At 51.5% G+C, this 24,175-nt stretch overlaps 1 protein-coding gene across 1 annotated transcript in view; it reads right to left on the reverse strand.

Annotated features, from left to right (window-relative positions):
• Positions 1-7,548: 7,548 nt before the first annotated feature.
• Positions 7,549-24,175, reverse strand: part of IKZF3 (IKAROS family zinc finger 3) — a 59,388-nt gene continuing 42,761 nt past the window's right edge. Inside the window, exons 7-8 of the mRNA XM_045299333.1 lie at positions 20,612-20,728; positions 7,549-8,252 (exon numbers count right to left, since the gene is read on the reverse strand). Of these exons, the coding sequence (XP_045155268.1) occupies positions 7,549-8,252; positions 20,612-20,728 (821 nt within the window). The remainder of the gene's footprint in view (positions 8,253-20,611; positions 20,729-24,175) is intronic.

The raw sequence follows: 24,175 nt of genomic DNA on the forward strand, positions 1-24,175 counted from the left end.
GTTGGAGAAAGGCCCAGCCTGGCTGGGGCAAAGGGGAAAGGCTTTGGGGGCGGCTGTAAGCCGAGAGCCACAACTCTCGGCAGAGTCAAGGCTCAGGAACGAACTCCACAGGGCGGCAGGGCCGCCATCGAAGGCCAAGTCCATGTGCTCCCATGGAGTCTGCGCCAGGCTGCCTATTGCACACACACACACACACACACACACTCAGGCACACACACACTCGGGCACAGGCACAGACCCACAGAGCACTGCGGTGCTGAGAACGTAATTCCAGTGGGGGTGGCATGGGGATTGAGCCGGTGGAAGGACAAGCCTGGGGGAGGAGGTGGCGCCTGCCCCCCTAGTTCCCATCTCCCGCCCCCAGCACTGCGGTTTATTTGACTAGACTGCTCTTCTGGGCTAGGGGGCCAGAGGGTTGAGTGGGGGGAGGTGAGGTGATGGGAAAAGACAGTTCTGGGGCTTCCTGCCCCCTCACTCCTAGGGAAGGGGGGCCGTTTACATCACCCACAGGCCCTCTAACCCCAACCTCTCTTCGTTCGACCCTGCACTCTGTCCTGGACTCTGCCGAGCTATTCTGGGGGGGAGGTCTGTTACTTTGAGGGAGCAGCTGCCTGCTTCACAGGTCAAGACAGAGTTAAAACAAACCGCAGTGAATTCAACACCCCGTGTCCTTCAGGGACTTTCCATGACACCTTCCTTCCCCCCTCTCCCCCAAGCCAAGGAGCACCTCCCCAGGGGGCCTCCTCACCCCAGGTGCAGTAAGTAGCTTTTGACTTTTATGCAAACAACTGTCTGAGCTGGGAATGCTCCTCACCCAGGCACCCAGAACTTATGCTTGGGTTCCAGTGAGCTCCCATCAGGGCTTTGGGCCTTCCCAGCTCCCACCTCCCACTCCGGGGGCCTGGGATAGGTGCTAGGGCCTTCTCTAACCTGCCTCAGCTGGCAGTTGCCTGCAGGTGGAGGTGGAGGCACGGAAACCTAGGTGAAGGAGCTGGTGTGTGGCAGGATGGAGGAAGGGAGGAGGGTACAGGGGCGGGGTGGCATCCGCAGCTGGCCCACCACGTGCTGAAGTATTCATGAATTCCCAGGGGTGAGAAGCACTGAAGCCATCCCGTCCTCACCTCGGCACGAGGCACTTGGGTGGATGCTGTCCCCGCTGCTCCCTAGCAAGGGACCAAGGAGCTTCCACTAAACCAACTACTGAAAGGCCGTAGGAAAATGCATTTCATATCCAACTACAAGGCGGACGCCTGTATTCTCCCTCTTGGTGTTAGACTATACAACTTGCTGGAGACCCTCCGTGCAGTCTGGTGCTACAGAGGAGCCACATGTCCCCCCCCACTCCCCACCCCGCCTCCCTAATGTTCAGAAAGATCCCTGGTGGCCAGGTTGGCAGTTGCAAACAGCTAGCAGCTCCTCAGGAGAAAGATAAGGCTTTCTACTCCCATAAAGAGTTACAGTCTCGGAAGCTCACAGGGGCAGTTTCCCCTGTCCTACAGGGACACTATGAGTCGGCATCAACTGGACCACAGTGAGCTGAGAAAGTTCAGAAACATCCTCCGTCTCTTCAATAGAAGAGGGGGGAGGGGAGGGGCTTTGGGTGAGGCTGAGCAGAAGGCCAGACCACCTCAGCAGCCTTTTTCCCAGCACGCTCTCAGAGAGAACACAGGAGTTTCCTGAAAACATCTAGGTTTGGTCCTCCAATGATCAAACATGATATTGAAATGTACTGCAACGTGAGTTTTCCACTGTGGATGAATAAGATGCAACTGGTTCAGGAAGCGTCCCTGCTGGCAGGGACGGAGGGAGAAGCAGTGGCCTGAACTAGACACGTTGTGCCCGTGTGCTGCTCTGGCTCTGTCCGGGTCCACCGTCCCCGGCTGCTCCCTTAGTGCACGGAGGACCGGTGCACCCAGAACCCCATCCTCAGGGCCAGCAGAGTGCCAGGAGCAGGCTCAGCCGGCTGTCAGAGGCGGCACTTTCTCCCCATCAGCGCCGTCTCTCTGGATACTTGGGCTTTGTGGAATAATGAAGAGACCTCCTTCATTGCAGCACGTGCAAATAAGGGACCGGCATGCATGGCGACTGCTCTTGAACACACCAGTATTTTTTTATTTGCTTTTGTAGTATAAAAATGAAACATGATATAAAAAGAGACCCTTGAAAACAATCAGCAGGGTTATTCTCCACGGGACGACACATCGATTATGGCTTTGGCAAGGCTGGGCGGGGCTGCATTTCATAAGCAGTCTTTCCCGCGGCCATCCTCACCGAGGGGCAGGGCACCAGAGTGCTGGCACCCTGTTGGACACCAGGTGAGTGAAGGCCCAGAGGCCGGAGAGAAGGTCAATTCGGGGCTGGGAAGGCCTTTCCAGGAAGCCCAGATGGGAAGGAGCGGTGAGTGCAGGCTGTGTCAAAACCCTTCTTCTCCTGGGCTCCTTCCCAACTCCTGGTGGGAAGACGGCCCTCCGCCACAAACCCCTCTCCGTTTCAGTGCTCCTCCCCCCACCCATTCTGCCGCCAGGGTCAGCCACAGACCACACGTGTGGCGGCTTTGGCAACCAGAGATTAAAAATAAGCTTTGGTTTTTCCAGTAGCCAAAAGGATCCCTCACCAAAGCTCACAGACTGCAGCACCTGAGAATGCAAAACCACAGTCTGGGTGCAGGGGTGTCTGCTTTTTAAATGACCTGCTAATTCTTTGCAACCCACAGTCATTTGGTTTCTGTGAACCCACCCCCACCCCCTCTGTCTGCTAACCTGGAAAAGTCCTGTCTTAATGAGTCACTGGAAACAGGATCAGTCATTTTCACAGCTGCCCCATTTTCCTAACATGCGAAAATCTCTGGCCTGCGTCTTTTCGAGAGAGGAAGAGGCACAAGCTACTCTGGTGCCTGGAAGATGCAGGAGCCGCACACATGTGCGGAAAAGGATGGGAAGGGAGCAGGTGGGTGCCACTGTGGGGCTGTCCTCCACGCATTCTGGAATGGGGCCAGTGGAGAGATGGGCAGTAAGGATCATTCGAGGAAAACCCTCACGTGGCTTGGGGCACTGATCATTGCAGGCTTGGGGGAGATGAGGGGGCAAAGCAATTCCAGTTCCCTGGTGCAGGGCTGTGGCGTGTCTGCAGCAGGGGGTTACCTCACACTCATTCCGAGATTCACTGCTTTCTACCCTTAAGTATTAAAACAACCCAAAGATCGCCAACAGAGGCAACTGACTTCCAATCATGGCCCCAGGGTTTTCTCCTGGCTTTCAGTCCAGACACAACAGCAGGGTGGGAAATCTGCAACCATCCAATAGAATCCACCGCCGCCCCCCAAGTCACGTGATCCCACAGACAACATTACGCAAACCCCCACAACCTCCTTGGGGGCAGGTCTTGTTGTGCCCTCCATTTTGAATCATGACACGTACATTGGGATCTCAAGCGGCCACCCGATCAATACTCGTACACGATGATCCATGCAGGCACCAGACAGCCCGCTGTCCCAACAGGAGAAACCTCTCTTGGGTTGCACTGTGGGGTGCACTGATGGCATGGCAGGGGGGGCACACTCCACGAGGGGGCTTCCAGAAACTGGGAGGCAAATGGAATCGAAAGATTCTGGACATTTCTGAGGGCCTTTGGAAACCCCTCACTCACCTATAGCTGGGGCAAGGCAGAGGTCACCTTGTGTTGCTTCAGGCCTCTCTTCTAGCCAGTAGTCAGCCCTCCCAGTCCTGGGTCACTGCTCATTCTCAGAACTTTCAGTTCCTCTGCCTTAGGGTACACGGTCCTTTTCCTAAGGCGGTCCCCAGCCAGCCTTTGGGGGCAGCTCAACATTGTCCTCTTTACAGGGCCGTAAATCCGAGTGTGCCGGTTTCCTGAGGCCTGCCCAAGGGAATTCTCTCACTGGAATTTCCAAACATCCCCTGGGGACCATACTTTCTCTCAGTGGGGTATGCATTAAAGAAACATCTCCATCACAGTCTTGTCATCTGCCCTGAACGTGTTCACAGAAGCACTGCTGTTTTCCCTCGAACATTCGAACCCTCACATCCCTCAGGGGACAAAGCACAGAAAGGAAGCGAGGAACCTGTCGTAAGGGGATGCTGCTGCTGTTTGGAAAACATGCTCACGAGATGGGTTGCCAGCACAGGGTTCATCACATGTTGTGTTTTTCAATGTTTCTCTTTTGGCAAAAACAAATCTGGGGTCATCTTCTGTCTGGGCCATGATGACTACAGGCCTAGGAAATGTCAAGCTCAGCACTCAAAAGGTGAGACATTTTATCACTGAGAAAAGTCAGAAGCCCAGTCAGTAACAGCTCCCAATGGTAAGAAAACATCAGGTTAGCTAGCTTATCGGTCCCAAAGCAGATGTCTTTTCGGAAGAATGAATTGAGAAATCTGAAGGCTGGTGGATGAATTAATAGCTTGTTTTTCCGTTTTTTGCCGTTGCTGCTGGTGCCATGGAAGAGACTTTTATTTAGTTCTCTGCCACTAGGCAGTATCTGTGCCACACCTCATGTAGTGATGAAGGGGGTATCTGCTCCACCCTCACCCCAGTTGGCTGGAAGGGACAGCTGCATGGGTTTGACTGCTCCTCAGATCTCGGCCTCCTGCGCGGAGGGTGGGTCAGGAAGACCTACTGAGCTCCGGGGTTGAGGGAGGCTCTGGATGAGCAAGTCATTGTGCCACCTAAAGGCGGGACAAGACTTCCCTGACCCAGAGTCAGAGGTTAGCCCCAAACTTGCTCTCCTCTGTAGCCATCTGGCCAGAATGTCCCTCGCTCGCTACCAGCAAAAGTGCGGAGGGTAAGTAGAGAAAGAAGTGTTCGCCTGTGTGGCCGTAGCCGATTGCATGCCATCTTGGCTCAACTTCCAGACTTAAGAGTGTGCCGTGCCCTCCCATGCACACATTCTCCGTGCAGCCATGTGCCCTAGTCAACGCCCAGACCACTATAGTGGTCCCCACACCCTGGCTCAGAAAATGACCTCAGAAGGAGACCGGTGAGCACCTCCACTTGCCACAGGAAAAAGGAGGAGGAGAAGAAGGAGGGGGAGAAGGAAGAGGAGGAGGAGGAGGGCTGCATCTAGGAAGAATCCCCAGGCTGGTGGGGATCGGCTTGAGCCTCGCCATTGTGTGACGTGGAGGTTCATTTCCTCAGCAAAGGTTTTCCCTCATCTGGGAGAGATGGCCCTTCCCCAAGCGTTCTCTCCTCTCAGTCCCTGCTTCCAAATGCACTTTCCCTTGACTCCCAAAGGGCCGACAGGCTGCGGGATCGTTCTAGGACATAAGCAGCTCCTGGTTCATAATGGGTATAGGCGCTTGGGTGTACCTTGGGTGACAGCAATACAGTGATGTACTGAAGCCGACGCACCTACACACGTCTCATCCTTTATCGGGAATCTCAAGCATGTTGGGACTGTTGCCATGGAATCTTCTGGACCCCCTTCCCCAAGACAGACACCAAGCCACCACGATGGATAAGCCGCTTGTGCAGTCTGAGGTGGACTGCCTGAATTACTGGCAGAGTTGAGAACGAGCCCTTTTGAAATATCAAGGCAGCCACGCGAAGCGCTCATCTACCAGGAATTTGGAATGCTTGGCTCTAATATGAAAACTGGCTCCATGAAGTTGTCCCTGGAAGCAGAATTTATTTCCTCTAGCACAAGTTCTTAAGCAGGGGGGTGCGGGGGTGGGGGCGGGGGTGGGGGGAAATCTTTGGCAAGCAGCTGCAGGCGTCCGTTTGCGTGCACACCTTGGGGCGAGATCAAAATATCTTCTTGTATTGTGTTGCTTCTCACCCTTTCATCCTATTTACAACTCCGGAGTTAAAGGAAAAAATGAATGCACTACCATTTTCACACCAAAGACATGTGAAACGCAGATTCACACGTGTACTCTTCTGGGTCACACCCGTAAATTAAAAGGCTGAAAAAAATAACTCGTGGTTGCTTCATAATGACATTAATTTGAAGCTGGGAGGAATCTTCGGGACCATCTAACTCCAGCTCTTGTTTCATGGCGGGAAGCTTACTTTTAAGTGTTAAGTGACTTGCCCAAAACCACATTGCCAAGAGCCGCAAATGCAGAATTGAACAACAGTTTTTGTGAAACCGCCCCCTAACCTCCGACCCCATCCCAGTGCTAATTTTAAAATGATCTTCGCAGTTCCCCTTAATAACATGTCCCTCCTTATTATTAATGATAAAAATGACCGGCTCATCTGCAGACCCAAGATGAGACTCTCAGAGATCTTAGACCACAGCGGTTCCATGGCTAATGGTGGGGGGGGGGGGAAGGAATGACCGGATGGGGGAGGACTTCCAGCAGAGGGGTGCTTCCCTCCACCCCCATCAGGCAGCTCAGTTGTGACCTAACAACACCCCAGGCATCGATCCCCACTTCTCCTTGAGGGACCATGCGTCTCCAGCTCTCCGAGATGCCTTATCAAAAAGACCACTGGCAAGTTTGTAGGTCAGGACTCCCCAAAGGAGAACTGTTGTTTCTTCCCGTTGGAACGGCCCCTCCTCAACCAATCCCGATCAAAGAGAATAGACGGGTCACACACAGTGGACAGCTTTCCAGGATTTCGATGACCGTCTATGTTTAGGACCAGTGGCTCTTCCGGTATAGCATTTCTCCTGGTTCAGTCCAAAGCAGCTCGGAATTGGATCCCGAAGGAAGGGTCAAAGCGGAAGCGGAAGCATCATCAGATTGTTCTTTTTTTGTTTCAAACCTGTGCAGAGGCAGCGAGGGGTCTGTGCTCAGCGAAGGCACTGAGCAGTCAGGCACTTATCTTAGGGCGGTTCTTTTCCCGAACCTCTATTTGGGGTAGGAGCCCTGGTGGCACAAGGGTTAAGAGTTGGGCTGTGACCCGAAAGGTCAGCAGTTCGAAACCACCTGACACTATGCGAGAGAAAGACAGAAAAACTGTTCACCTCCCATGAACAGTTACAGTCTCAGAAACCAAACGGGGCAGTTCCACCCTGTCCCACAGGGTCACTCTGAGCTGGCATTGATTTGATGGCAGTGAGTGTATTTGTGTGTTTGTTTTGGTCGACTTTAGGGTGGGGAGCTGAAGCCCCAACCCGACAGCTTTAAGTACAGAAGTCAGGCTTTCCCAGCAAGGTCAGCCATCTGTCTCTCTGGATCCGAGTATTTGCCCCAAAGCCTTTTCCACGTCTGACTGCTGTGGCACCGGAAGTACACGTGGGCTGGTCTGACCGGCAGCACACTTCCGCGATGGCCAGCCAGTCTGTTGGCTGCAAGAGGTCATGACGGAATATTCCACTGGCTTTTAAGTGTCTGGTCAGAAAACAGAGCCGTCACAAAAGAACTAACGTGGCAGACTTGCAATAGGTTTTGAAATGAAGACAGCGTTTCTCTGGAAGCCCCTGTGAAGAGGACCCCTGGGGTCCTAAAAATGACATGAAAAGGCACTTAGAACTGAGTAAGTTTTGAGTGTGCGTGGGTGGGAGATGGGGTGGTGGAATGGGTGCGTAGAATCAATTCTCAGAAGACGATGCCGGTGACTTGGGTGCGCCCCGAAGGGCGACGCTCACTTCAGCATGGGCCTGTGTTCTCCTCGGGCGATGTGCGACGAGAACTCATAGCGGTCATGGCTTCGGTACCCACACATGTTACACTCAAATGGATCTCGGAAGCCGTGGCAGCCCATGTGAATGGTGAACATCACGTAATCCAGGAAGAGGACGCGGCAGTGGTCACACCGGTACACATCCATCACCTCCCCTTCTTTGTTGGTGACTCTGATGGAGTCTCTTGGGCAGAGGGGCGGGGGCTTGAGGAGCTCATAGGAGCGAGGGACCTCCTTCAGGAGCGGCATCCCATTGCGGGGCCGAGGCAGGACCACGTGGCCCTGCTGGTAGATGTGGCTCTGACGTTCCTCGTGGTTGCTGTCAGTGTCCGTGGAGTCCTGGCCACTGTGGTTGGGGGAGAGGGCTCTCTCAGGAGGCCCGCTCTTCTCTGTCAGATGCATGCTCTTCCTCTCCAGGTCCTGGGCGGCACCGTTGGGCATCTCTGCTCGAGTGAGGGCAATGGGATACATGCTGTTGATCAGCGGGACCATCTCCGAGGTGGGCGCAGGCGGGGTCTGCACTAAGGGGCGCAGGGCTTCGGCGCCGAGATAGCTGATGGCATTATTGATGGCCTGGTCCATCATCCGGGTCTGGATTAGCTCACTCTCCTTCTCAAACATGTAGCCGGGATTATAGCTGGCATCAAAACAGTGGCGCTTCTCACCTAGAACAGGTGAGAGAAGGCACAGAAGGGAAAAATAAGATACATATTTCTCAGCGTTTTCCCAGTAAAGAAGCGCCGAGCGATGACTTCTCAAGAACACGCCTCCCCAGTAGAATGGTTCCCAGGGTGGTGTCGTTGCCTCAAGCGCTGCTGCTTGGTGGCAAGGTGAATGAAGCTGAGGAGAGGGTCGGAGTCCCCCTGCACAGCGTGTCCACTGCCCAGGGCACAGGGGCCCCGAGAGAGGAGAGAGACCAGCAAGGCATAGAAGGGCGGGGCTGGGAATGGATCACAAGGATCGGCATATAACCCCTCCCAGGGGGACAAACAACAGAGAAGTGGGTGAGGGGTGACAGAGGACGATGTAAGATATGAAAATAATAATCTATAATTTATCAAGGGGGAGGAAGGGAGGAAATGAGGAGCTGATATCAAGGGCTCATGTAGAAAGAAAATGCTCTGAGCCTGATGATGGCAACCGTGTACAAATGTGCTTGACACAACAGATGGATGTATGGGTTGTGATAAGAGATGTGAGAGCCCCCAGTAAAACTTCTCAATAATAAAAGGGCAGGGTTTCCAGGGGGGAAGGGGTCCCCCACTGTGTCTAGGAGGGTTGAGGACCTCATTTATCATTCATGCATTCTTAAGACACAGCCATCTACCTCCCCCCCTCTTGTTTTTCATCGCCTATTTTCTGCTTGTCCTCCAGACAGCCAGGGGGATGGGAGTGCTACAAAGCAGGGGTGCTGGGTGACTGGTGTCCAGAGGCTTTTAAAAAGCTAGATATCTAAAAAAATAACCCCCAGAAGGCCAACTTGCCACTCTCAAAACACAGGCCATCCAACTGACGGAGATTTCGGGACAAGCATTTCAAAGGCAGAAAGCCTTAGGAAAGCAAGCTCACCGCCAGAGATTCACTCTGCCCCTCCTCTCCTTTACAAAAAAACACGTCCACATGGTGTATGTGGTCATGCATAGGTCATTAGGGCCTACCCAGCACTTAACTGACAAAATGCACTTGTGGTCACCTTCTCCTGCTTATGTCAAACTGCTGAGAGATTTTGAAAATAGAGTTTAGCCACCTTCAGGGTGTGTGGGTGCTGTGTGTTAGAAACAGAGGCTCTTTGGCCGCAGGCACAGCAGGGTCTGCAGAGAGGGCAGCTGAGCTCAGGGGGGAGAGGCTTGTGGCAGGGACAACAGAGAGCGCGGAGCAGGCCTCAGGTCCTGGAAGTGAGGCAAAGGCATTTGCGGATGCTTCTGTGTTCTGTCGGCCCTGGGGTCTAGAGACATTTGCTGAACCTTGTCTTCCTCTTCCGTCCCTCCTTAGGTCTGCTGTGGTCAGTGCCACACAGGGCTCATGAGTGAAAACAGACACACGAGAAAGCAAAATGACCAGGACAGTGGCCCCAGAACTTGAGACCAGCAGAGAGGGAGCCAGAGACAAAGGTCATGTGAAAAGTTGTCAATTGGTTGCTTTGTTACACAGGCTTGGGTTTGTATTCTAAAGTCTACGGTAGAGGCATGTAGGCCAAGAGGAACATGTCTTACAAAACAATTGTAAGGCAACACACACCGCAAGATGAAGTCTCGTCACCCTTGCCTCTAAGGAGCAAGATCGTTTGGCGCAGATCATCTATCTAAACATAAGGAAAAACATCCGAGCGTGGCTGGGGAAGGGAAAGCACTGTGCGGATTCCGACGAACAGCGGAACGGGTCTGGATGGAAGTGGACATTCAGGCTTTGGAGCGCAGACATCCCAGTGGAAGAGAGAAGGGGAGGGCTCAATTCTCGCCTTCCACGAGAGGGACCTGTGTTCAGTTCAGGTCCTAGCCAGTGTACCTCATGCACGGAAACCACTCATCTGTCAGTGGAGGGGTGCACTTTGCTGTAATGCTGAACTGAGTTCACGGAGCTCCCAGGCAGCAAGGCCTGGCTACCAGCATCTAAAAACCAGCCAACGGGAACTCCAGGGGGACAACCACGTGATCCGCAACCCACGCTGGGAACGGCGCAGGACTGGGGGTGCCCATCTCTCTGGGTGCGGGGTCTGAATTCTGACTTCACAGCTCCTGGCAGCAGGGACAAGATGCAGGGAGGGGGCATGAATGAAAGCAGAGAGTTGGGGACACATGGGACAAGTAAGAGAGTCACGTGAAGGCAAGGTCAAGAGGCATGAAGTAAAGTGTTTCTCAGACTTCACTCATTCACATAGCCCTTCGCATCCCGACATCCGCACGCACCTCAGTGCTGTGGCTGCGCACGGGCGCTCCAGAACCAGCTGGGCCCCATCAGTTACTTTGGGCCTAATCTGCCCCAACTGTCATAGCTTCACCTAAAACGTGGCCCCTAATAACCACGTCTACCTCGTGGGGTCACTGGAAGAAGCTTAGCACAGTGCCCGGTACATAAAGAACACTTTTCCCCTGGCCAAAAATAAAAGAAAAGAAAACTTTTCATCAGACATAAACAGAAACCAGAATCATTTGCCATCATTAGAAGGTAATTATGAAAAATAAAGACTTTGAAGCAAAGTAATTCATTGCCTTCTGATGAGATACTGCCACGAACAGAAGGCTTTGAGACAAAGAGCTCCTTCTTCCTTGCTCAACAGAGATTAGCGAGTAGGAGACTCATAAGGGACGCAACTAGCACCAAAGGAAGGGTAATTCTTTCTCTTTGGGGATCAAGAAGGCCGAAGACGGGCTAAGAAGAACATCCCTTTCTTTTTTTTTTTTTTACATTTTATTAGGGGCTCATACAACTGTTATCTCAATCCATACACACATCAATTGTGTAAAGCACATCTGTTACATCGTTTCTCAAAACATTTTCTCTCCACTTAAACCCCCGACACTAGGCCCTCATTTTTCCCCTCCCTCCCCTCTCCCCCCTCCCTCATCAGCCCTTGATAGTTTATAAATGGGTATTTTGTCATATCTTGCCCTGTCCGACGTCTCCCTTCACCCACTATTCAGTTGTCTGTCCCCCAGGGATAAGGTCACACACAGTTCCAGAACATCCCTTTCTTATGAAGTAAACCAAGCTTTTAAAATGCCCGATGCCCATTTAATCCCAGCAGCGTACACCCCAGATTTTGGGAAATCCTGAAAACAGATAAATATGGTGCAGGTGGGGGGGGGGGATATGAAAGCGGGTTGTCGGACTGAAGGAGTGGCTTTGGATCTGAACGAGCCGCAGGCTACCACACGCCCTTGGCCAAGGGAGGCTTGTGGCCAAATGTGTTTTCAGGGCATTCATGGAACAGCAGCGAGAGAAATTGGAGCTATTGCATCAATGTCTCCTGTATCCCCAGTACCAGAAGGCCAAGGTGACAGTCTCTAGACAAATAGCCCAAGGGAGAGAAAAAATTGACCAGCGAAACACTGCCTTGGCAACCCCATCACAAGCAACCGAAAAGTAGACCTCTGCAAGAGCAGTGACGAAGGTCTTGCTCAAGGTCTAGGTGGGATGTTCTTTTTGATCACAACAGGAGCCCTGGTAGCACAGGGGTTAAGCATCGTGCTGCTAACCTTGAGGCCAGAGGTTCAAACCCACCGGTGACTCCTTAAGAGAAAGATGAGGTTGTCTGTCCCCCCACTGTCCTAGAGGCTCTATATTGACCCGACGGTAGTGGCTTGCTTGGTCAAGACTGGAAGAATGAGACTGAGAACCCAGAAATTAGCTTACACCCAAAACACTCTTTTTTTTTTGGAAAGGGCCACAGAAATGATGACACTTGGTTCCTGGGCCTTTTGAAGGTCACTGGTGCTTTTCCAGTGTGGCCAACTCTACACTACTCCCCGAGCACCCAGGTCTTTCTCTTCTCCCCCTGATGGTCCAGACAGTGTGTAGGGTGGGAGAGACAGATCGCAAACTCGGCTGTTCTCCTTTACAGTTTCCCGGCCTACACCACCTGCATCGCAAGTCGGTAAACAGCCGGGTGCTGAAGTTGTCAGCAGCAACCATGACCCCTGGATGAATAGAAACAGGCGCCTGTGTTCTGTGGTTAGCGCGGCACACTGCTCATTGTTCAGACGATGGCAGGGCCTCGGAGCTTCACGTGCCTGCCGCCTGCAAAGCGTCAGGTCCCCTCCTCTCCGAGTTACCGTAACTGGAGCGCGCAGATGATTATCAGTCACCTGTACGTGTGGGGACCGAATGAGTATGAAACTCAGCAGGGGTGAGCGACAGTCATCGAAAAGCCAAGCGCTCACGTTTCGTTAGTAACACACTCATAAAAATGGTAAGTCAAACCACAAGGGAGCAACTGCTTCCAGACCCGCACGGAGCCTCTCGTCCAGCTCCGAGTGAAAACCACACCACACCTTAGGCTGAGTCACCCTGCCAGCGGCAGGCTGATGGCGCTTCTCTTCCAGCGAAAATACCAACAGCAGCCTCACGTCCCAAGTGCAGGAACCCAGGCTGCCTGGTTGGCATTCCCCGCTCGTGACTCTTTTAAAGGTGTCAGTCCTGGGTCTCTAAGCCTGGCAATGTGAACTGGGGCACCGCCCCTGACCTGAATTGCTGCCCCGTGTTGAGGGCATGTGGTCGTTGGCCTCTAACTGCCAAAACGGTAGCACAGAACACAGCGAAAGGGGCCTTGCCTGCGGCTGTGGGTCTGCCTTAAGGTCTAGGGACAAGACGGACCCCCCTCCGCCGTTCCCTTCTGGCTTCTAGACTTCACAATACCTGCCACTGTGCCGAATTCACAGAAATACTGCTAGCAACCACTCCTATGCGCAGAGGACAGACTGTCCAGGGCCGACGCAGGGCCTTCTCATCCTGTTTCGCTTCATCTTGACTCATCGTTTATCCTCATTCAGTCCTAAAAGGTGTGACTGATTGCCTCCTGGTCCGACGAAGGAGTCTTGCTGGGGTGTTGGGTAAACGTTGGACTGCCAACCACAAGGTTGCCGGTTAAAACCCGCCAGCCAGCCACTCCACGGGAGAAAGGTGAGGAGGTCTGCTGATTGACAGCCTTGGAAGCCTCTGCTGGGTCACTAGGAGTCAGAATGGACGCTCTGTCTGTGGGTGGTTTGGGTTGGGCCTGATAAAGAATTGAATCTAAGGGGCAAGTAAGTTGATCAACTTTCCCAGGTCACCCAGCTGGCCCGTGGAAAGTCAGGCTATAACCTGAGGCTCCACAGAGCTCAGTAAACGCCTTCCCACTCTCTCCCTGCAGGTCAGGTCTTGGCTGGGTGGCTGAGCAGAGGAAAAAGAGGCTTAGTCGCACCAGCTGTGCCTGGTTCCACGTGGCCCATCACACACATCCGAGGAGCACTTCAGATGCACACAGTCGTGGTGAGGTCTGTACCCTGGTAACCTGATGCCAGGCACTAGTACCAGCCAGCAAGAGGCAGCTCTCCTATCACTTCCATTTGCATAGCGCCATGCCAGGCGCTCCGAGGAATGCCAACGTAAACTTGCAATGCAACGGGGGAGATGCGGCATTTATAGAATTGCATGACAAGTTAGTACCTTAAGTGCCGCGTGGCAGGGCAAATCAGAGAGACGGAGAGGGCAAAACACGGCCTTCTCCAGCAGGCTACACTCACTCATCACGGGGACAAGTGTTTCTTGGCTCTTGCCTTTGAAGTCTCCCTGTCCCCCGAGAGGCTGTAGTGGTGCTGATGGCGGCGGCAGTGACAGTCATAGACATTATACAACACAGACTCTTCAACCTGCCTTGCGAGCAGGGGCAGGGCAGGAGAGAGAGAGAGACAACTCAGGGTATCTGTCCACATCCATACAAGATCTTTAAGGGAAGAGGTGAGGGAGGGTCTTCCATGTGGAGCACAGAAGGCCAATTGCAGAAGCGGGAGGAGTTGGATCCACTGGTTGAAATGACAACACTGAAAAGGTAACTTAGAGACAGACCGTGGGAGGCTTGGGATGACGGCTGCCTGGCTTGTCTGGGGTTCATTCCAATGCGGAGCCATCGAAAGGTTTTGAAGAGGAGGGCAAATGGTGAGAGCCGTAGAAAAAGAACACGATTCTCACGCATGAGGAGGAGGAAAAGGACACCCCCAGTCCAAGCGTCATGTGCAGAGACCTATCTGCTGAGTGGTCAAGAAAGCGGGCAGAGGGAAACCGCCCGGAGGAGGCGACCATCAGCACCAGGCCCCAACGGTGTCCCCAGCCTCACAGCCATGGGGCCCTCAAATGGGACTTGGGAAACAAAGGCGATGGTCACAAAATCATGGCTGGGGGTGACCAACTGAGCAGTTGCAGGAGGGATCACAGGTCAGGGAAAGGAGCCGGGCCTGGGTCACGTGGTAGGTACACTAGGCTGTTGCACACGGTACCTACCGTTTGTCAGATTGGCTCAGGGCCCTCTGACCTCCTGGGTCGGGCTATGACTCCTGGCGATGTGCCCTTCACTCCCAAAATAACCCCCTCCTTTACCGGAGCAGGCAGTCTCAGCTTGCTCTCCAGGAGTGGCTGGTAGGTTCAAACTGCTGACCTTGTGTTAGCAGTTCAGTGTGTAGCCCTCCACGAATGTGGCCCTAATACCTCACTGTCCATCAAGGGCAACATGCCGCAAGTTCCTGAGGGTGAGACTGCTGGCCAGGGAGCCCTGGTGACATAGTGAGTGGCACATTAGGCTACTAACTGCAAGGTCAGCAGTTCGAACCCACCAGCCTCTCTGAGGGAGACAGACGAGGCTGTCTGTTCCCATAAAGATTTACAGCCTTGGAAACCCAAAGGGGCAGCTCCACTCTGTCCTATAGGCTCTCTCTGAGCTGGAATGGACTTGATGGCCAGGGGTTGGACTGGCCAGGGAAGTCGCAGCAACTCACTCTCCCGGAGGGCAAAGCTGTTTTCATTGTCAGTCACTGGTCGGAAAGCACTCCATGGAGGCTCAATCCACGTGGAGACTCAAATGGATTGAGCGTTCCCACTGTAAACCTTTCCAAACCCGGCGCTCAGAATTTAAGCTCTAATACAACGATCACAGGCATCACACGGGATTTTCTCTAAGCTCCTTATTGAAGTGTTTTTGCCGCTACAGTCACGTGTATGGTCACTCTTACTGAAAGGCCATCTCCACCCCCTCTCCCCCTAGCAAAGCCAGGACAATAAAGTCAGTATAATACCCGGTGATCATCATGGCTCTGATCTCATCCAGTGAGGAAACCAGAGGGGAGCCGCAGAAGAAGCAGCAGACAGGAGGGGAGAGAGCAGAGGGCTGTGGTGAGGGAGACGGAGCTGGGGACCCCGTGTGACTGCTGCTCAGGTGGGCTGTGGTGAGGGAGACGGAGCTGGGGACCACGTGTGACTGCTGCTGAAGTCTGTGTCCTCAGAGGCATTGCAAAGTGCCCCGCGTGTCATCCGCTCCGACGGCATCGCCAGGGAAAGACAGCTCTTTTCTCGAGGAAATACGCCTTTGAGAAAGAATGACTGCTTTTCGCCAGAGCTGTTCTTCTACTAGCCTTCGCCAGCCAGACCCTGCCCTGCCAATGTGCCCGTGTGGCACCATTGCCCGCACACTCCGGGCACCTCCTGAGCAAGGCAGGCCCGGTCTGCAGCAGCTATGGACCATGTTCCGGTCTGGGTCAGTCCCATACCAGCTGTGTCTCTCGATCTCTCTGTTCCCTCTTCCCGTTTCAGGAGAAGATCTTCGCTGGGATCGAATACCCTTTCCCACACTGAAATGCTTGGACTCTGAGAAGCTTGGGGGAGTAAGGCCCGTAGGCCTTTGGGAAGGGGCGGGAGAAAATGGTTTCTGCCCTTAGACACAAGTATTAAGACTGCTTCCTGTCACTCTGCTAACCAAAGCGGATGACTTCTCATTAGCTACTTCCCAGGGAGAATTGACGGTGTGTGCTGAAGTGTCAAAACCTCACTGACATGTTTGCCACAGGTGAGAGATCTTTCTTCATGTTCTTTTCAACACGAAAACGTCCTTTAAGGAAGCAATTCATAAAACAAGAAAAGGAGATGCTGCAAAAACCACTTTGGTCTGGACAACACACCTATTTTTGGGAAAAGAATGAAAATCTGGGAAAAGAAATACACAGAAACATAATCATTTTTTTCTCTCCGCCGCCCCCTCCCCAAGCCCCGAGCAATAGCTCCATCTTTAATCAAATATTCGATGAGGGCCTAGGTGGAAGGATAGTCAAATGAGTGCACAGCCAGGGAACACGACTCACAAAGAAACACTCCTGAAAGGTAGCGATGCTCTGGAAAGAACAGCTGAGAAGGCAGATGTTTTGAGATTGATGATGGCAACAAATGTACACATGTGCTTGACACCACGGATGGATTGTGACAAGAGTTGTACGAGCCCCCAATAAAATGATCAAAAAGAACAGCTAAGGAGTATTTTGATGATGTGAAGATGCTGACTTAATGGACACATGTCCATTCGTTTCCTATTTTCAGAAAGCGGTAGAATATTTCTTATAGATTAGACCAGAAATGTGTTCATTTCTCCTACTTGAACGATTTACTGTGACCGATGCTCTTCAGCAAAGGCATGCTCCGTGTCTCTAAACTTGCTCAGGCTTTGTCCAGGGCACCCTCCTGCCCCAGTTCCTCTCCAACGGAGAAGCACGCAGCCTGTACCTCCAGAGAAGCAACAGTGGCCCTGATGGCACGATTTCACCTTTACCCGTAGTTCAAGAGGTCAGGGAAGCCGAGGTTGGTCTGAATGTGTGCAACTGTCAGCAAGGATTAAAGGGAGTGACTCATTCTGCCTTCACACTTTACCCATTGCCATTTCCCTGGCAGCGGAATCTGTTCGGAAAGGGGTGACTTGGAGAGGAAACGCATAGAGAGGAGGGGAGGGGAGGGGAGGGAGGAGATGGAGGAGAGGAGGCAAAGGAGGGCGGGGATTAGCCCTGTATCTTTCATATCACTACCTCTCATCCCTTGCAGTCTCACAGCTTATGATCACAAAAGTTGGTTCAGCTAAATGATTTCAAGGGGTTCTTTTACTGAAAACAAAGAAACAACTTTCCCTCTAAAGCAAAGGTTCAGGATATGCTACCGCTAGAAGATTCGAACAAGACCTAAGAACAAGAATATCACACACCTCACAAGAACTCTAAGACCCTCTCCCTGCATCTAGTGCTAGCCTGAGCACAGTAAAGAAATGCCGAGCAAACACAGCTGCTTTACAGATGGTCAGATTTAATGTCGTCCTAAAAGCAAACAAACACTTTAAAACGCGCGACATGGTTTATAATAGGAAGCACTCCTTCGTACAATCTTGAGAACAAGGACACCCAGGCCCCACCGATGGACTTTAGCAGCACGGTGGGGTCAGCGCTGCTGTTTCAGAGCTCTTTCTGTTCTCATCTCAGACTTGCAGGGTGTTGTGCTGGGAGGCTCCTTCAGGATCACCTCATCACCCACGCAGGCTCCTCATTTCACAGATGAGCCAACAGAGACTCGGAGAGGATGCAGGATTCGACTGAGCACACGCGAACAGAAAGGTTGGAGCTAGACTCAGAAACGGGGTCTCTGACTTCGGACCCAGGGTTCTTGCAGCCCAGTACTTTTTCTATTGCATATCACAGTACACACACACACACACACACACACACACACACACACACACAGTTATTCTAGGCCCCAAAGCCCTGAAGTTTTCTCAGTTCAAATGATGAGCTAATTCTCCTGGGTTTCCCCACTGCAGCACACAGAGAATGCGATGGTTCACAAGACGAGAGAAATCAGTACTTAGAAAATTGGCATCTGTCACGAGTCTGGGGACAAAGGAGTGATAGGAAAAATAGCCCCATGGAACAGATCTCTGAGGTCTTGCAGTAAGAAGCCAAATGGCATAAAACATACTCTTTTAAGCCCATGACGATGCCAAGTGGCTTTTATGATAGCGAATAGGATAGCAGCTCAACTAGAGTTCAAGGAACTTCTAAGAACTCCAAAGAATCCAGACTCATTGCTGTGTCAAGTCTGACTCCCGGTGACCTTACCCGACAGAGTGGAATTTCCCAGGTGGGTTTCCCAGGCTGTCAATCTTCACAGGTGAACAGAAAGCCCTATCTTTCTCCCACAGAGCGGCTCCTAGTTTCGAACTGCTGATCTTGAGGTTAGCAGCCCTACAGCTAACGAACTAAGAACGACGCACCTTGCAGTTCGGTTCTGAGGTCAAAATGCATTGACTATGACTCTACTATTCTTTCCCCTCACCCAGCTCTCCCCACGTTCCTCTGGAGTAAAAAATCCCCCCAATTAAGATATAGTTGTGGCACAGAATAACTCCCCAAGTTTTCTTTTTGACTCAAGTCACACCTCGGCACATTAGCAACGCTAAGAAAAAAAGAAAACATAGGGTTCGTATTGGTTGCCAACCTTTTTATACAACTCAGTGACATGGGTTCTCTTCACCGGGTGGTGCGAAGAGCCGTGCCTTTTCTAGTCGTTTATTTCGATTTTGTTGTTGTTGGGAATACACAAGTCTGTGCGCTTTTGAATTTTCATGACTGCAATTCCTTCTCCTTTCCCAAGAAAATGGCCCACATTTCAGACCTCCCTCTCTACCAGGAGTGAGGGTTCTCTCCTTAAATCCTTGGTCAGTCTTCCCTGTCTCCACCAACAAACCACACTTTGATGCTTATGATTCTGAATAAGTCAGTAAGCACCTCCTCTGAATTCTAATGTAACATCTCCCCCGTCTTATCTCAGTAAGCAATGTCTCAGGAGCTTCCACTGCCCAATTTTGGAGAGACGGGAGCATGCAAGGTTCTGCTTGCATGCAGTCACTTCCAGAGCAGTGCAGCAGCTGCCGCAAACGGTGTCAACACTTCAAAGAGGTCTTTTGCAACACATTTGCCCAAAGCAGTTCCTCCTTTGCTTTCTTGACAGCTAACTTCCATGGGCATTGATTGTGGATCTGAGTGAAACAAAACTCCGATATCCTTGACGACTTCAATCTTATAGGATGTTGATTGGCCCAGCTATGAGGATGATCCCCACCTACCTTTATGTTCCCATGGAATCCACACCACAGGCTGTAGGCTGTGATCGGCATCAAGAAGGAAGACCAAAGAAGAATGCGTGCACTTGAATGATGGGGTTGGTGAGAGGGGTTTTCAGATGGCTTCTTGGGATCATAATGCAGGGAAGCACCCTTACTACACATGACCCTCGAGCCCCACCCCGCCCTGACAAGTCTACAGAAGAAAAGGGACTGAGACAAGGGGTGGGGAGGCGGTGGGTCTACACTGGAATGCTCCAGCCGGGCACAATTTATTCTCAGTGACTAAACGGGTACAAAAAAAAAACCTTCAAAAAAAGGTAATACAGTACATTTTAAAAAAAGGTAAAAACCCCAAATGCTTTTCGGTTGATCAAAACAAAAGGAACAAGCAGAAACAAACACTTCAAGAGGTCATCTTCAGCGGTAGAGGCTCTTTCAATAGAGCTCTGTGACTTACACACACTGCCTGCAGGTATCAGATACTACAGACTAGCCCAGAACGGAGCCAGAGTTAAAAGGCCAGCCAGCACCGGGACCTGAGAAAGCTCCCGAAGAGAAGAGCCACGGAGAAGCCCAGGTGAAGAATCCACAGCAGCGAGCGGCTCTGGGAAAAGCAGACTGCCGGTTTCTAAACCATGATTACTGTGGAGGGAGTGCTATTTTTGTTTGGTAACTATTTTTTGCTCAAGATCACTGGCTAACTTTCAATTGACAGCAAACCTGATGCCTGCAGTTCCACTGTCGACTTCAAATACATCGATCTTCGTCCCCATGATGACGTTTGGAGAAACATCTGGAAAAGTCCAGGAAAACATCTCCACCCCCCTGAAGTGCTGACACACTAGGAAGCATACGTGTTTCTTAGCCGTCTCACACTGTGGCTTCTGACAGTGTGGAAACAGTGTCATAAACAGCCACTCCAGTAAGACACAGGGCTGATGAAGACCTCCTTACTGAAATCTGTTTCCCCCCACCCCACCCAGTGCAACTTTCCTGCTTAAAGCCAACCTTCACATGGAAGAAAGGCTGCTAATCCACTTCAGAGCAGGAAAGCAGCTCACAGAATCAACTTGTAAAACACAGTGACAGAAGATTACAAAACTGCCATCTCAAACAGCTCCCTGGTGTAAATGGCATCAAAGTTCTCAAGCAACATAATGCCATTCGGAATAAAGAGGAAGCAGCAGCCTGGGGTGGCACGGACCCCTTTAGGAACGGGGACCCCACTCCTCCCCTCACCTGGAGTTCAGACACTTTAGGTAATGTCTCTTGTTCTCTGGGTTCTCATGATCAAAATGACCCCTGGAGAACAAAAGCCAAGTACAGAGAGGAGGCTAGGAAGGGCCTGCCCTTGGTTAGCGCATCCAAGCTTTGCTGACAGCAGCAGGGGAAGGGCTGTGTGCTTACCAATGAACTTCTGAGGCATTGAGCTTTTTCGTTTTGCCACATTGCTCGCTAATCTGTCCAGCACGAGAGCTCTTTCACTTCCCATCTCGGCTTTGATATGTCTGGCCTCCACACTTGCTGGTTTGGGAGAAACGCAAAGACAAGGAAGAGAACACATTGGTCAATGGGAAGAGAAAGCAATCAAGCAGGAAGGCAAAGTGCCAGAGGTCTGAGCCACCGCCTTGTCTTGTTACCTCTCGTCACTGTGCACAGGGGACCTGCTGTGGACAGTGAGGCCGGCACAAGGGCACATTCAAATCTTGAGTCTTGTGCTGAGATGGGAAAGCCCGACCCATCCCCAGCCAGTACCTTCATTAGCAAGAGGAAGTATTAAATAAACAGCCTGGACGTGGTTGGTTGCAAAAAAGACAGATAGATGGAGATCTTTTAACCCCTGATCAGCCTCTTTCTGATTCTGAGTAACTGTGAGTGGGACACCTGCAGACGGGTAGAGTTCTTCTTAACAATTTTGAAAAAGAAAGAAAGAAAAGTACAGTGTCCTGGCTTTATCGCTCTGTTTATGTTAATAGCACTTTTGAAAATAGAGACGCTTACCCAGAGAGCAAGAAAACCACCCTGTGATTTGTGTATTGAAATTCTCAGTGTCTGAGGTGACTGCTTTTCCCCTCCTCCCCCAGCCTCTCAGTGTCCACCGTCTCAGTTCTGCTTCTCTGGGCTCTGAAGGGTCTGTTTGCATGCAGTCTACATTCAGAATGGTCTCGACTTCTATTCCCCTGAACAGCACATCTGTCTTGAAATTAAAGAACAATGTACACAACAGAGTTCTATGATATTTGTAATGAACAAGGTGAATAAAAACTGCCCAGGGTATGGGCTAACTGCCAATACACAGATAGACCTCAGAATGGGGTGGGCTTGTAGTTCTGAGACCTGGATGTATGTAAGAAACGCCTATGCCCAAGCCCCACTTAAGACCAACTACATGAGGATCGCTGGTTTTGACAAGGCTTAGGCAACAAAATAGTTAAAGTTCCTCAGGTGGTTTCTAAAATCCAGCCAGAATGGAGAAGAGTAGATTTGCAGAGCGCCAATATGTAACCAACTAATACAGTAGATTGAGACACAGTATAATCTTGGGGCAGGAGGCAGTGCCCAATAAATATGTATGCCTAAAGTTTAAAGAGATCTGCTCAACTTTAGACATATGCTGCTGCCCTAAACTACATTGTGGCCAACTTTTTCTGTAAGGAGTCAGAGAAGAGGGGGCCCTAAGTGAGTGCCCCGCTGCTAACTGGAAGGTCAGAGGTTCGAAACCACCAAGAGCACCTTGGGAGAAAGATGTGGCAGTCTGCTTCCGGAAGCTGACAGCCTGTCAACCCAACAGGGCAGTTCTAGTCTGGCCTGTCCGTGGCTATGCGTTGGTTGGCCACAGGTTGTCCACCCCAACTACCAGCCGGACAACAGCAACCGCCCTAATCAAACCTGTTGTGACGGGGCAAACATCTCTCTGTTGTACCATAAGCTTTTCAGGTTCCTTGGTGGCACAGCAGGTAAGTACTTACCTATGAACAGTTTGGCAGTTCAAACCCACCTGTCCCTCAAAGGAAAGTGGTCTCCCCTGTAAAGATGACAACCGAGGAGAAGGTTCTCAACCTTCCTCAGGCCGCGACCCTTTCATACAGGTCCTCATGTGGTGGTGACCCCCAACCAGAACATTATGTTCGTTGCCACTTCATCACTGTCATTTTGCGACTGTGATGAATCAGGGGACCCCTGTGAAAGGGTCATTCGACCCCCAAAGGGGTCGCGACCCACAGGTTGAGAACCGCTGCTCTAGGCAGTCCCATCTGACACATTGCCTTGGTACGAGCTGGAATGGGCCCGACAGCAGGCTGGACTCCAGCACTGGTACATGAGACTAAACGCCCCAAATCAGCTGCCACGGATGCACGTGCGTCAGAGCAGGACTGCTTCACAAGGCTTCCAGCGGCCGAGTGATTCGCCAGGCCTTCTTCTGAGGCGCCCTGGGTGGACGGAACCTTTGGCGAGCAGCCGTGCAGGTGAACGGTTTGTATCCAGGCACAAAAACAGCACGTGGTGATTGCTGAGTGATCTTCCCGCCACAAGACATGTACACAGATGTGGGGGCTGTCAGCATTCATTCTACAGTTGAAGCGTGCACCACTTTTGTTATGTGAAGAGATTCTGCTAACTAGAAATAATGGCACAAATCCCATAGCAAACAGGCAGGCCCAGAGAGAAGCGAACGGGCTCCCTCTGCAGTATAGGAAAGTTCTGGAAACTCTCCCAGGGCAAGACGAGGACATGCGGCCACACGGAGAGGACCGACACCTGTCCAGAAAAGGCACAGGCAAAATGGACCATTGTTTTCATTGTCACTAGAACGGAAGCTGTATGCTAGTCATTACACAATAAATCCCAAAGCTCGGCTTTCCACCTCCCCCATGCCCCACCCCCCCAAATTCAGGAATAACATGAAATCTGCTTTCAAAAATATGGACAAGGAAGAGAATGGTGAGAATGACCGTATTTGCTAGATTTGGTGAGATTCTGGTCAAAAATGAGTCTATGCTCTAAAGAAGTAAATCCGTCTCCACTGCGTGAGCTAGCAAGACCCTGTGTGTAAACGAGGACAGGAGGAGTGAGGGAAGGGTTTAATAGCTTTTGTTGACTAGCAGCTGTGCGGTACCCGACAGGAGACTGACACTGCGTGAAGCGGGTCACATCTTGCCCAGCACAGGGATGCGTTTAAAGAACCCAACAGGAAACTATTTATAGATTGTTTCCTTTTACACAAACCACGGCCAGATGCGGCACCGCCCAGATCCCCCGAGTCAGAGGTGGGAGACAAAAGCTTGGGATTTGCAATGAAGTCTTGAGGTTGCTTTATAAAGAGGCTCTCTCCTCCGAGGCAGGAGCGAGGCAGCTAAGTCTGTGCTGTGACAGGGAAAGCTTCCTTCCGGTTCAGCCAATTGTGAGAGGAAACCTCGGCAGAGCGAAGAGCGACCCACTCCCCTTTATGAGACGTGGGTCTCTTAGCACTCGCCGTCTACATTTACCCCGGGCACTGTCAATCACAACGAGCTGTTTCCTGAGCACACGTAATCAATGTCCTCTCTTTTCAGAAGGATGCTGAAGTGTGGATGCTCTGACCTAAATAAGGTAATTAGGACATGTCACTAAATGTCTGCTCTGAGATAGCATCATCATTCATCCCTGGTTACTCACCAACCTTGCCCTGATAGTCATTTCCAGACATAGCTTACTCTGTAAATCGGTGACCAAATTCTGGGCATGTGAAAAAATAAAAAAATCAAGGCTCCAAAAGATTGACGGGTGGACAGATGATTTGAGGCATAAAGCGAGACTTTCCCATTTCCACCTTTCTGGTTAGAATGAAAGACAGCTTCTCAAAGTAACCTCGAGAGATCCCTACACCCACACCCTTTCCTGGACCATCAAAAAACATCCACTGAAAATAACGATGCCAACGTCTCAACCCTTATTGTGCACCAACACACGTTCCAGAGGCCACGTCCCACT

This window comes from Echinops telfairi, unplaced genomic scaffold, assembly GCF_000313985.2.
Source record: "Echinops telfairi isolate 266 unplaced genomic scaffold, ASM31398v2 ScPeMD7_7458;HRSCAF=8496, whole genome shotgun sequence".
Lineage (NCBI taxonomy): Eukaryota > Metazoa > Chordata > Mammalia > Afrosoricida > Tenrecidae > Echinops > Echinops telfairi.